Genomic DNA, 13,841 nt, shown 5'->3' with positions numbered 1-13,841 from the left:
TTCAATGTTAATTGTAGCAAACAAAATTGGTGAATGCATAAAAATCAATTTGTTTTCTTCATATCTGTGAAAATACATTGATTTTTTTTCAATTTTGTTGTTGTTTTCAGGTACAAATCATACTAATGAACAAAATTTTCAATATATTTTTTATTTCTTCAATTTTTATCAAATGTACATTTTGTCGTGAGGATAGCCACATCCAACAAAATTCAGATTACTTATAAAGGAAAAAAAGAAATTTGAGGTCCTACCAATTCCACATGAACGGGTTATAATCTCGAAGATAACCCGTCCTCCTGCACTTCCGGTCCTACATAGATGTTCATGCTTTCAGCTTTCACGAATTCTTTGTGTATGTATTGATGGCTACATAGAAGGAAAACCAAATGTTGGGAGACTGGGGAGGAGGATGTTGGGGAGCGGCCGCAAGGCATAATTATAGCAATCAATTGAGACACCACTGGAACAGAGCACTCTCTGAATCAGCCAGAAACAATGCCAAGAAATTCAACAATGAAAATACAGGGAAAAAACAGTGGAAATTTCCCCTCAAGGCAGCCACAACTTCAGGTTCTCTTGTGCTAATAGGAGATACCATTGCACAGGCTAGAGGACGTTGGCTTTCTGGCAAAGAATCCCCTGAAGAAGGCCATAATAAGGTAACTCGCACTCCTGAATCTCAGATTTATTTTCCCCTATATGATTGTCTTCATACTCATAAACTTCCAGAGGGTTTCCTGTTTTCTTTCCCTGAATTTTTCATCGTTACACCTGAAATTAGGCCTAATGGAGTGTTAAGAAGAGATGTTTGTAAATTCTAGACGGAAATATCGGAATATTTTTTTGACCTACTCGGTTCGTGTACCTTTTTGAGTCTTTTGATGAAACTGGTTACGAGCGTGAACGCCAAATGATTTCAGAGTTTTTCGTGGCTTTCAACATATTCTTTCTATTGTGAAATATAGGCCGTCAAAAGGGATTTCTGATGAATAGCTTACGCCGTGGTTACTGGTAGAGGGAATTGCTATCAGATGTTTAGAGTGTTTTTTTTAGGGTATTTCAAATAACTATCTGGTATAGTGCAGATTCTTAAATGCGGTGCACGACCTGCTAAGGTATTTGATTTTAAAAGAATTCAAAATTTATTTTACTGAATTATTGCAACCATTTTGGAAAGAACAGGGAATCTGATAAAGATCTAACATTGTCATTACTGGGCCCTGGAAAATATCATTGGTCTTATTTAGGGTTATGCTCAACTGACGGCCATTTTGTATATTTTTCTCTTTAGCTAAGGGGAATATTTGCCATATTTGCGATTGCTTCTCTTAAAGAAGGATCGTGACTTTATAAGGGTGATGATCTCAGATTGTCAAGTGATTTCAAATTTCTTTCGCTCTTTCAGAATACTCCTTTACAAAAAATTAGGATCAGTGTTTCTTGACGAAGAGCATGACTGGTTATGAGGATTGATGTCAAATAATTAAAACCCCTTAAGACCTTGCAATAACAGTCATCTTAATTACATAAATTCTAATAAATAGGGGCATCTGATGAAAATATTGTAGACCTGTGAACAGCTAGGAGCGTTGATTTCAAGTAATCTCAATGCTTAGTAGGGCTCTCTCATGGCAACTGTTTTTGTAACTGTTAAACACTATTCGGATGAATAGGTTAAGAAGCATGAGTTACGACTGGATAAAAATACTGATTTCAACTTATTCTTGCAGCTTTTGAAACACTCGTTGCTAATGCAATGGTATTTTTTAAACAGGGTATTCTGCAGAAGACCTTATATGCTCATGACTGGCTAAGGGCATTGAGGATGACATCCTATGGTTTTCTATTGTATGGCCCAGGTACTCAGGCATGGTATGAGTTTCTTGACAGAGTATTTGTAGGGCAGTCTCTCAGAAACCTTTCTATAAAGGTAATGATAATTTGGATATACTCTTTCTTAGTCAGATTTTAAATTTGAGTTTTGTATGTGGAAATTGAAAGAATAATAGTATTAAACAAAGAAAGTGGAGAGAAGATTTATTGCAATCTATATCGAGCATGGCAGTTCTTATGTAGCTTCGAAAATATTAGCTACTACATATTTTCTCATGAATTTTCTCTTCTCATAGAATATCTTGTAGTAACTCCAAACAAATCATAAAGACTTAGGTTCAGTTCAGAGGCAAGGAGACATTTTAGTGTTTACTAAGCCTTTGAATGTTATCTTGAAAGCTGAATGCTTGTAATTAGTTTTTCATATTGTTTCAACTCATACAATTACAGACTTGTTGCATCTGAATTTTCACCATCTTGTACAGGTGGCTTTGAATCAGATAGTTGTTGGTCCTTGTGTAGTAGGAGTTATTTTTGCATGGAATAGTCTGTGGCTAAGAAAGCTTAACGAGCTTCCCACACAATACCAGAAGGATGGGATCCCTACTCTTATTGCAGGTGACAATTAGTTCATTTGTTCTACTTCTCACTGTATGCTACTGGATTGGCTAATTACTGTTTGTCTGCTTGGTTTACACTGTACAGGTTGGAAATTTTGGGTCCCAATTACAGTTTTAAATTTCTGGTAATTTCTGAGACGTCTAACCCTCGCTCTTCCCATTTTTTCCTATACTAGCTTTGAATTACTTTTACAAATGTTTACAAATTGTGGAGCTTGTTGATGAATGTGAATGGTGGTTATAATTGATTGCAATTTGATTTATAGTGCTTTCAAATTATAAATTCACAAGCCCTGAAAAGGGAAACGGATTAATATTTAATCTTACCATTTGCAGGGTTGTACCTCTACATACTCGAGTAGCATTCATGTCTACTTGTTCAATATTTTGGAATTTCTATCTGTCAACTGCCATGGGTAAAGCTTGAAATGCCACTCAGTGTCTGGCGGGCAAAAGATAACAAGGCTAACTCTTGTGCCCTTCAAGAATTAATTTAGCTCTGCAGTCATTAAACTGCAATTTCGGCAAGTGCAGAGGATTATTGTATTAACATTATTTTACTCTAAATTAACATAAATTATTCAAAATCTTGTGTACTCAATGCTATTTTGGCCTTTCTCTTGTCCACTTCTTATGTTTTCAGCGGTGTTTTTTTTATCACCATGCTCTGTTCTAATTATTATAGATGCTGATGTATTTTTGCTATGAATTTTACAGCGTACTTTGCTATTAAAACCAGGGTTGAAAATTAACATCTTCATCTTCACCAGTTTTAGGAGTCATTACGTACTTAATAACTACCCAAAGACGCTTAGGAAACCACTTCATTGTCAGAGTTCAAATGAAATAAACTGATGGCAAACTCAGCAATTTTGATTAGCCCAAAGGAATAAGTTCTCATCTATGTCGTGGCTACAGATATAATACAAGGAATATGAGACAAACGAAACGAAATCGAAATAGATGTATTCCCATACAAAATCAACATGATTTTATTACCTTTCCTTAAATAAGCTATATAAACTATTTAGCAGAAAAGAATCTCATACCGAGTCATTGATAAGAATGTTTATGGTGTTAATGATTCGAATTATATCAATTAAGTAAATATAATTGTTTCAAATCAGCAAATTAGGTAAAAGGAAGTTATATTCATAGAATTAATTGAAAAGCGGTTCTTTTGGAGTTTCTGTTGTTCTACTAGCTGAAAGCTATGTTCATACAATTAACTGGAAAAATAATTCAAAATGCTTAAGAGGAGGTTTTTTAGAGTTTCTATTGTTCTACTAATTATATTATCTTCTATGATCGTTATGAATACTATTCTTCTTTTCAGTTAACATTATTTTCTACTACTTGCTCACTATCATCACTGAAATCTAAGTCATTTCTATCCATACCAAATGGCGAATCAACATTAGAAGATCTCACATGTCTATTACTTATAAGAAATCAATTGTCATTTTGTACTATGCTTATATTCTTTCTCTTCTTCTCCAAACATCTTGATAATAAACTACACCCATGGCCTTGAGTAATATGGGATGGTGGAGGGCCAAGTACCCTTGTCTTAAGACCAAATATTACTTTTCAATGATCCAATATTACTTCATTCACTATTTTTTTCAAACCTCTTGCCACCTTAGGTTTTATCAATGTTTTTATGACCTCTCAAATGCAACCTTTCCACTTTTCTAAGTCCAACACAAAGAATATAAACCATGAACTTATGCTTGTATTAACTTACTCTTAGTTTATGGTCAACAAGAAAGTATTGCCTACAATCATTCGCACCAAGTGTAGAACTACTATAGATTTTGACTTGAACAACTTCTTCTATGCAAATCAATTGTCACTCTTCTAAGGGAATTTGTCTCATTTTTCCCACAAAACATTGTTGTATTTACTTTTGCAAATAATGTTACCATATATGTACTTGACTATATTTAGTATTTACAAATTTAAAATATTTCCATAATCTATAGTTGTGTTTCATTATATATTGTTAAGTTAATATACTAACCAAATTCTATCCATCTCAAACTATAGGCTAGAAATATTAGATATCACACCTTGGTTGCATTTGATTTGATGAATATTTATTTAAAGGGCTTCATGAATCACCACCTTGCATCTCTATTTCCTTGAAAACATGTTTATCAAGTACATTTGTATAAAGGGCTTTTCCCATTTTAATATTTTAAACTTTAATTGGTCTATGGAGTTTATTCCATTTGCTATTTATGAACAACTAGTTTGGAGGAGTTATTGATTTTATAAACAGTGGGTATGAATATTTGCTAGGACAAACATATGGAATGACTTCTTTACTATTTGACATAATGACATTTAGAATATGTGGGTAAGTAAGTTGATAGATCTATTTTTAATTTATGTTCAAGAAAAGGCCTTCATTCACATAAGATTCACCAATTTTTATTAATTTTAAATGAGATAGTTTTGAGAAGATTGCAAAACCTTATACATAGATCAAGAAAGACTTATCAATGATGTCTGATAAATAGTGAATAATCTAACTTCAAGTGCTACACAACCTAGGGAGTCTAAGCACATATCACATTTACAAACTTTTTTTTTTCAAAAAAATAATTAAGAACAACAAAAAGACAAAAGAAAAACAAATTCTAGTTGACTTGAAGCTAATTTTCTTAGAGACTTTGAGATCTACCATTGCTTTCATTACATGCATGAAACAGTGGAGCACTTTTCTTTCTAAATTAGCAAAGAGCCCATAAGGGATCAAGTCTTGCTGAGTGCAAGGCCCCCGACATCTAAAAAAGGGATGAGGCTGGGATCGGATCGTGCCCGGAATGGATACCCCTCAGTCCTTGGTTCTTAACCAAAGAGGCTAGGTGGAAAAGCTGAACCTCCATTAAAAAAAATAGTTGTTATTTTTAGAGATTGATTCTAATTTTGGAAAAACTATTTGACTCGTTTTTTTGTTGATTAGAAATTTAGTATAAACTCATTCAACAATTTCTTGGAATAGGACCTTAAGAACGCTAAAAACCTCTACACAAAAATATTAATCCACCAACTTTGATTCCAAATCCAAATGAAAAAACATCAAGAAATCTATTTTCTTTCTCAATATATAAGAACCACTTTTTGAAATCTATTTTATATCTAAGTATGGCATAGATGTTGTACATGTTAGAGGATTTGATATAGTTAGGGATGAGCCAGTGTAGGTGAGGGCGTGGATGCTCTGGACTTGATTAAATGAAAACTATTGGGATATTCCTGGCTAATGGGATTGGGACCTGACGGAACCTCATGCAATAGCTTCATGCTTCCTATTCTGCAACCCTTAATCCTTCCTCCCAAATTGTTGCACAAATGCATTGGCATTGCCTTCACTGGCCTCTGCCTCACTTTCTTCTTCTCCAATGCTACCTGAAAGTTTAAGAAAATATCTCATTGGACTCAAGACAAGAGTTAAATTAATGTCAGGGTGTCGTAGATGAAGATAATACCTGAGGTATTGCAAGTAATAACTTTTGGGGTTGACATTCCGACTTCAAGCTATCTGCAGGCAATTTTACAGAGTAATTTCAGTTTCAGTCATCTGTCATATTTCATAAAAGAAATCAATAACTCTGAGAAAGGGAACATTTTGATCATTCCTACAATCCACTTTCAATCATTTCTGCAATACCCTTCATTTTCAAAAATATTAGGCTGTACATATTAATCTTGGATTCTTGTTTCTTCAGTTGGATTCTATTTCTATCCTGTGATTTCACTGAGTAATTATAAGATACTTTGAGTCTGGAATCTATTTTTTATAACCTTTCCTTTTAGAAGCAATTACCGTGTTTATTGAGAGTATTGCTCAACATCTTCTCTATAATTTACTAAAAATAAAACTATGAATGCCAGTCGTCAACACAAGTTCAATAGAAAAGTTACAGAGAGGGAATCTGAAGAAGAAAATAAAAGGGCTAAAGGAGTAATGCAGACAAAACCATGAATGATTGATTACCTTAGGTAGACAATATCACGCTCAAGAAAACCAATAAAAAAATTTCATGTTCACAGTGGAAAAGAGTACATTCATCCGAAACATGATTCATTCAACTTCATCAGTAGATCAAGGATCTATTGACTTGCGGTTTCAATTTGAAATTGATATTTAACATATTTTGTATAAATTGTTTAATAGATTTGATAAAACTTTTTTCATGTTGGAATTACAAATTATCATTTAGTTGCAGGCACATGAATTGAGAATAGAAATGTATATTAGGAATAATAATCGTATCCACCAACACATTTCTCTTTCTTTAACTAGATTGGTACTTATTTTATTCTATAAATGAATCCTATATATTGAATACTGAGTACATCTGTTTTGTTTTATCAAATCTCACATGAACGCTCAAATATACACTAAACTATAGTCTAGACATTTGAATTGTGTAGATGGTGTAGGTTGCCATTTTAAGACATTAATCTGGACATTTCTTGTATAGATATTTCCTGCAAATATTGGGTTTTTGAATCAATATAATTTGAGATCCAGTGACACTTTGCAAACAAAATCTGTTCTGTTTTTGTATTAATGAAAGCTAAAAATTTTATTGGTAAGGAAAATTGGAAAGAAGATTACCTATTGGATGAACAAGTAAACGAGCAGAATGTACGAGAGCTGCAAAGAAGACAAGGAAAAATGTCAACCGAAGAGCAATGGAGGAGGCTGCTGGTGCAGAAATCCTAGTGAGCTCAAAACACAGCATACTTAACTCTTATCTGCTTTACAAGAACACAATGCATGTTCTGAACAGCGATAATCCAAAAGGCTTGTTTACAACAGCCTATAAATTCATTGCCCTTTAAAGAGAGGGGCAAAAAAACAGAAGCTATAAATTGGGCAATTAAGTAATGGACCCAAAGTCTACTAATAATCCATCGCCGCTGCAACAATTCAATACAATCATCACAGTTGCCTTCTCCATTTCCAATAATTCAAATGAACCGTCTGAAACAAAACTTCAATCAAGTCGAGGATTTCAAGTGTATGAACTATCCGTTAAAACAAACGCATATGATGTAACATTAAATGCAGTGCATTAACAGAGCGAATTTCTGTGCAGTGTCAGGAAACGAGACAAATAATGCACATGTCAAAAGGATCGGGGGAGATCAATGAATTTTGATAACGCCTGTAGATCACAGGAAAATTACGAAGGGCGGCAGGAGTCGAACCGCAGCGGGTGGATTTCCCAAGAGAGTGAGTGATTCTCTTTTTGTTGTGTGTTGGGGCATAATTCGGAGAGGCAGCCGGTCTCGTTGACCTGGCAGCCGGTTACCCGGGACTTGTCTGTCCACGTGTCATTTGTGCACTGTCACCTGCCGTTGAAATAAACGGGCTGCGGGAATGTTTCAGCTTTTCACATGGCACCTCTGATTTCATGTTTCTACGTGGGTTTTCCATGGGAATTTGGTGCCTGTAAAATCTAGGTAAAAGGAAGTTATATTCATAGAATTAACTGAAAAGAGGCTGTTCTTTTGGAGTTTCTATTGTTCTACTAACTGAAAGCTATGTTCATACAATTAACCGGAAAAAAATACAAAATGCTTAAAAGGAGGTCTTTTAGAGTTTCTATCTTTCTACTAATTATATTATCTTCTATTGATTCTTATGAATACTTTCTTCTTTTCAGTTAACATTATTTTCTACTACTTGCTCACTATCATCACTGAAATCTAAGTCATTTCTATCCATACCAAATGACGAATCAACATTAGAAGATCTTACATCTCTATTACTTTAAAAAAATCAATCATCATTTTGTACTATGCTTATATTCTCTCTTCTTCTCCAAACATCTTGATAATAAACTACACCCATGGCCTTCAGTAATATGGGATGGTGAAGGGCCAAGTACCCTTGTCTTAGAAGAAAGCTAAGACCGAATATTACTCTTCAACGATCCAATATTACTTCATTCACTATTTTCTTCAAACCTCTTGCCACCTTAGGTTTTATCAATGTTTTTATGACCTCTCAAATGCAACCTTTCCACTCTTCTAAGTCCAACATGATAAATATAAACAATGAAGCTATGCTTGTATTAACTTACTCTTAGTTTATGGTCAACAAGAAAGTGTTGCCTACAATCATTCCCAGCACATGTAGAACTACCATAGATTTTGACTTGAACAACTTCAAATCAATTGTCACTCTTTTAAGAGAATTTGTCTATTTTTTCCACAAACATTATTATATTTACTTTTGCAAATAATTTGACCATGTATGCACTTGACTATATTTATATGTACAAAGCTAAAATATTTCCATAATCTATAGTTGTGTTTCATTATATATTGTTAAGTTAATCTACTAACCAATTTCTATTCATATCAAACTATAGGCTACAAATATTAGATACCACAACTTGGTGTAGTGCCTGCCCCTAGTCTACATTTTCGAGCTACATTTATGATATCATTGCCAAACTCTTTTAGGCCAATTTATGTTTGATGATTAGTATTATTATTTTAGAGAATATCAGATGATGTTTACACTCAGTTTATTATATGATGAGATTACTTGGTACTCTATATTTCATGCATGTATGATGATTATTCAATGGTTTCAGTTATCGATGATGATTAGTTAGATGGTTTATTATTTCATGTGCTTCTTATGGATACTTACCCCATACTGCATGTGTATGGTGTGCGTGTTGTTTTACTTATGTATGGTGTTTCTAATATGGTTAAGGAAGGGAGTCGTAGTCACCTGCTAGTCGGGATCTACACGATGCACCACTTCCTGCCATTGTCTGTTTAGCTTAGAATATTGTGTTTGTACATACGTGGATTTTATGCAGGTTGCAGGTACCGGGTATCGACTTCTCTGAATTGTCAGGATGAGCGTACCCTATCGCACTGTCTCAATGGTAAGAGAGGGGAGATAAACTCTTAAGTCCATATCCTAAACCCTTTAGCCAATTGTCCTAATTGATAATTAGGACAAGTATCTGAGTTAAGTACCCTCCGAATGCATCAAATGATGTAATTTCGTGATTATAACCCTTTTTGTTGATTTGGTATGTATTTTTCTATGATGGGTTTTCGTATGTTGCTTTATGAGTCCTTGGTGTATTTTCTATTAATTAAGTCTAATTAAAAAAGATTAATTAATGATTTAATTAAATAGAGAATTATTATGATATCTTTATATTTAATTAATTAATTAATTAAATAAAAGAATTAAAGTTGGAGATTAAAGTTCAAAGATATATTTAGAACAGGATAATATTTGTTTAATTTAATAATAATATATTTGGAGTTCATTTTTAAATAAATGCTAAATATTATTGTTATTTAAATTAATTAAATATGTTATCAATTAAGTTCTAAAATAAATTAAAAGTTGAAAGATATTAATTTATTAAGAATTCTAGATCGCATGATCTAAACATGAGTTAAATATAAGAATTAAATTAAAAGATTAAATTATAAAAATTAATAATGTTATTTTAATTTCTTAAAAGTGCACATAAGATTAAAGTAATAAATTAATTAAGAATAGAAGTCAAGTGAAATTTTAAATAAAGTTATTTATTAATTCAACTTAATGTGCATGAAAGTTGAATGCAAAAGAATAAGAAAAGATAATAAAAGTTAATTTGGAGTTAACTGAGTTGTGCAAAGAGTCTTCTCGGGTAAACGCACAATTAGTGCCCCGATTTGAGGAGAAATTGCTTATCACAACTTTGGGGGTTCATTTTTGAGATAGACGAATTTGGACGGGAATTTTTGGGGAGACAATTTTTGGAAGCAAATTTCAGAAGGTTGATACGAAGAAAGTCTTCGAGGGGAAGGTTATTGAGAGGAGCGAATTTGCATACAGTTCCTGGAGATTGCATAATAGCATCAGGATCAGGTAGGGTCTTGTGTTTTTGATTATCCATTAAATATGCAATTATCCCTTCCTGCCTTCTTCGTGTCTGGGGTTTGTAGATCTGAATTCTCTGTGATGAAAGTTTTAAGCTTTCGATATTGTGAATTTATTAATTGTTCGTCAATAATTTCTGTATCCATGGAGACTGGATGAATTAATTAGAACCCTTGTTTTCTTGATTTAGAAATTAAGATTTAATTTAGCAAGGGTTTTGTTTTAATGAAATTGAAAGTTCTAATTTTAAAATATATATATATATATATATATATATATATATATATATATATATATATATATATATATATATATATTGCTTGGAAGATATTGTCTTAATGAAAATTAAATAAAACTAAATATAAAATAAAAATTATTTATTTTATATATATATAATTATTGTTTTAATAAAATTAAAGAAATCTATATTAAAATAAAATTAATTTATTTTGTACTTTTATTAAAATTGAAATTTGAGATTTTTTAAAAATAATATTAAATTTTTTTTTTAAAATATATATAATATATTTTGGGTGGGGCAGGGCCACCACTTCCCACGCCCCACACCTTTCCCCACACTGCCGCAGTAGGTGGTACTACTGCCTGCGGCAGCAGTAACACCTGCGGCCGCAGGTGGACGGCAGGCCGGCGGGCCTTTAAAAATGCCGTAATTCATATTACGACTTTTCTTTTTTTTAAAATCATTTTTTTTTAATAATTATTTTATTAAATTTTTTTGTTAGTTATTTTAAAATTTATAAAACTTTAAATTATATTGAAATTATATTGTTTATTAATAATTTTATAAAATAAATAAATTATTAAATAAACATCATATGATTCCTTATGTATCATTAATTAATCTTATTTAGGTTTGACTTAATTAGGATTAATTAAATTGAAAATTTGTTTAATCAAATTTAATATTATAACACTGATTTTAATGGAAGCATAGATTATTATAATCAACAAGGATTATTAATAATTTAATTATTACCTTAGATTGTTTTAGGAGTTTGACTTAGAATCAATTAAGGTTAATTAGGTATTCCATTTGGAGTTAGGAACGGGATAAGGTTCTATCTGTTTAAAACTTACATTCAACTGGAAATGGAAACCTCACATTAACGCAATAGTATATTATCAATTAAGTTGAACTATAAAACTTTTTACTTGAATATAAACACTGGAAACTGAAAACATAAACCTTACCTTAACTGAATAATATACTTTCAAATCCAATCTCTAAGACTTTGATGTTTTCTTTGTGCTTTGAATGTTATGGGGTTGGTTTAACGTTGACCAGTTTAGGTTGTTACCAGAGGCTCGGGGTTGTGAATGTGATGTCATGATGATTTGGTCTCGATCTTTCTTAACCTGACCATGGTAATGTGATGAAGTGCTCTATGACATGATTGTGTTATTGTTTGTTATTGCTTTCTAGTTTCCTTGTGTAAAGCTGAGGTGTATGTATTTGAGAATACCTAACTTAACCATTTTTGAGTCTCGATGACTTATATTTGATAGCCATTTTTGAGTCTCGATCAGTTATACTTGTATTACTTTCTGGTTGCTCATTAGAGAACCATTGGATTTTGTGACCTATCATTGATGCCTTCAGTTGTTGATAGAGAACTGTTGTGATTACATGATTACTATTTGATGTTATCTGTTGCTCATGAAGAACTGATATAATTTTGTGGATTATCTTTTTATGATGTTTTTCAGTTGCTCGTATAGGACTGAGATGGTTTTATTATGATTCTTTGATTTACAAGTTCATGAGCTAGGGTAGGTTATGTATGTGTAGAGTCGGGAAGTGGCTTGCAATGGGGGTCGGAGCCCTCAGAGGCTGCCTTGAGAAACCCATTGTAAGTCATTTTTTAATAAGTGAAAACATTTTACACTAAATGAGAGAAAATGAACCTAACAAGATAATTGTATGTTCTCTGCCATGCCATGAGTGCTAGTACAGACTAGGATGGGGTAGAGAGGACGCTTGGTTATGACCTTGCATTCCATAGTATGCCTCGTCAGTACGAGAGGATACTAGTGGCCGCAGGATCAGTAGGGACCCGAGATTCCTAAGGGATTGCTCGAGTAACTTCTACATGACTTTTGCGATGACACTTTCCCGCTTACATATTAGGTTTCCTACATGTCTTGTGGTACCTCTGGGAGTTAGATGTCAATCTTTTTAGGAACCCTTGAGTTAGCATACTTATAGGATTTCCTGGACTTAGAGAGTAATTTTGATTATAGGTTTTGTTATCCTATTTGGGACTTGAGACTATCTCCTCAGCGCGGTGGGAGTGGACAATTTAGGTTCCACGCGATCGGGTGGTAGTGCTTTTACTCTTACCATTGAGATCCGTTCCGTGGTCACCGTGGCTGGAGTTTTCATGATTGGCATTTACCTTCACTATGTTCTTGGATTATTATGATGGATGGTTAGATTTTATGATAGATGTTTTATCATTATGGATGTATGGATGTATCATGTATGGTGAATAGTTTCATATATTTTTACTGTACTTTGTATCATGGATTTGAGGATGTTGTATCTTGATCTTTACATATGTATATTCTTTTAAGCCTTTCATACCCTGTGACTTGTACAGTGGATGATTGAGCATTCCGAATTAATTTGCCGAGAGGCATTCGGAACAAATGTATATTATGGACATGGGACTTTCTGATTATTCTTTCATATGTATGTGATAGTTGTTAGACTTAGATTTAATTAAATTTAAACGTGACTCAACGTCTTGGGATCTTTAAGAAATGTAACTTGCAATGTATGTTTGTCAGTGATTACATGTTATTGCTTCCGCTACTAGGTGTTTGATGTGTATGTCATACTTTCTTATTAAAAAAAAAAAAAAATGTTTAGCAAACTTAGTGAAACTTTAGGTTAATTCTTTTGGATCCCTTGGCGGGGCGTTACACTTGGTTGCATTTGATTTGATGAATGTTTATTTAAAGGGCTTCATGAATCACCACCTTTCATCTCTATTTTCTTGAAAACATGTTTATCAAGTACATTTGTATAAAGGGTTTTCCTATTTTAATATTTTAAACTTTAGTCGGTCTATGGAGTTTATTCTATTTGCTATTTTTGAACAACTAGTTTGGAGGAGTTATTGATTTTATAGATAGTGGGTATGGATATTTTCTAGGACAAATATATGGAATGACTTCTTTACTATTTGACATAATAACATTTAGAATATGTGGGGAACTAGGTAAGTTGATAGATCTATTTTAAATTTATGTTTAAGAAAAGTTTTTCATCCACATAAGATTTGCCAGTTTTTATTAATGTTAAATGATATAGTTTTGAGAAGATTGCAAAACCTTATACATAGATCAAGAAAGACCTATCAATGATGTCTAATAAATAGTGAATAATCTAACTTCAAGTGCTACACAACCTAGGAACTCCAAGCACATAT

At 32.7% G+C, this 13,841-nt stretch overlaps 2 protein-coding genes across 2 annotated transcripts; one reads left to right on the top strand and one right to left on the bottom strand.

Annotated features, from left to right (window-relative positions):
* Positions 1-250: 250 nt before the first annotated feature.
* LOC149579867 (uncharacterized) lies at positions 251-3,043 on the top strand. The gene is made up of 5 exons (XM_089787423.1): positions 251-662; positions 1,778-1,933; positions 2,322-2,454; positions 2,542-2,581; positions 2,793-3,043. The coding sequence occupies exons 1-5, from the start codon at positions 390-392 to the stop codon at positions 2,881-2,883; spliced, it is 693 nt and encodes a 230-aa protein (XP_089643549.1). The 5' UTR covers positions 251-389; the 3' UTR covers positions 2,884-3,043.
* A 2,541-nt stretch (positions 3,044-5,584) lies between these two features.
* On the bottom strand, positions 5,585-7,238 carry LOC149579866 (uncharacterized). The gene is made up of 3 exons (XM_089812564.1): positions 7,090-7,238; positions 5,954-6,006; positions 5,585-5,873 (listed from the first exon to the last, which is right to left on the bottom strand). Exons 1-3 carry the CDS (start codon positions 7,214-7,216, stop codon positions 5,649-5,651), a joined length of 405 nt encoding a protein of 134 aa, XP_089668690.1. The 5' UTR covers positions 7,217-7,238; the 3' UTR covers positions 5,585-5,648.
* Positions 7,239-13,841: the final 6,603 nt, after the last annotated feature.

This window comes from Cupressus sempervirens, chromosome 1 (assembly GCF_028749045.1).
Source record: "Cupressus sempervirens isolate cs-2001-9-10 chromosome 1, ASM2874904v1, whole genome shotgun sequence".
Taxonomy (NCBI): domain Eukaryota; kingdom Viridiplantae; phylum Streptophyta; class Pinopsida; order Cupressales; family Cupressaceae; genus Cupressus; species Cupressus sempervirens.
Note: the sequence above shows the minus strand (reverse complement) of the source record. Positions and strands in the feature narration are given on the sequence as shown.

Coding starts and splice junctions, on each gene's coding strand:
- LOC149579867 (XM_089787423.1), top strand. CDS start 390: ATGTTGGGAGACTGGGGAGGAGGATGTTGGGGAGCGGCCGCAAGGCAT. Junction 1,934..2,321: donor TCAGAAACCTTTCTATAAAG/GTAATGATAATT, acceptor CATCTTGTACAG/GTGGCTTTGAATCAGATAGT. Junction 2,582..2,792: donor ATTACAGTTTTAAATTTCTG/GTAATTTCTGAG, acceptor TACCATTTGCAG/GGTTGTACCTCTACATACTC.
- LOC149579866 (XM_089812564.1), bottom strand. CDS start 7,216: ATGCTGTGTTTTGAGCTCACTAGGATTTCTGCACCAGCAGCCTCCTCC. Junction 6,007..7,089: donor TTTACTTGTTCATCCAATAG/GTAATCTTCTTT, acceptor AATTGCCTGCAG/ATAGCTTGAAGTCGGAATGT. Junction 5,874..5,953: donor TATTACTTGCAATACCTCAG/GTATTATCTTCA, acceptor TTAAACTTTCAG/GTAGCATTGGAGAAGAAGAA.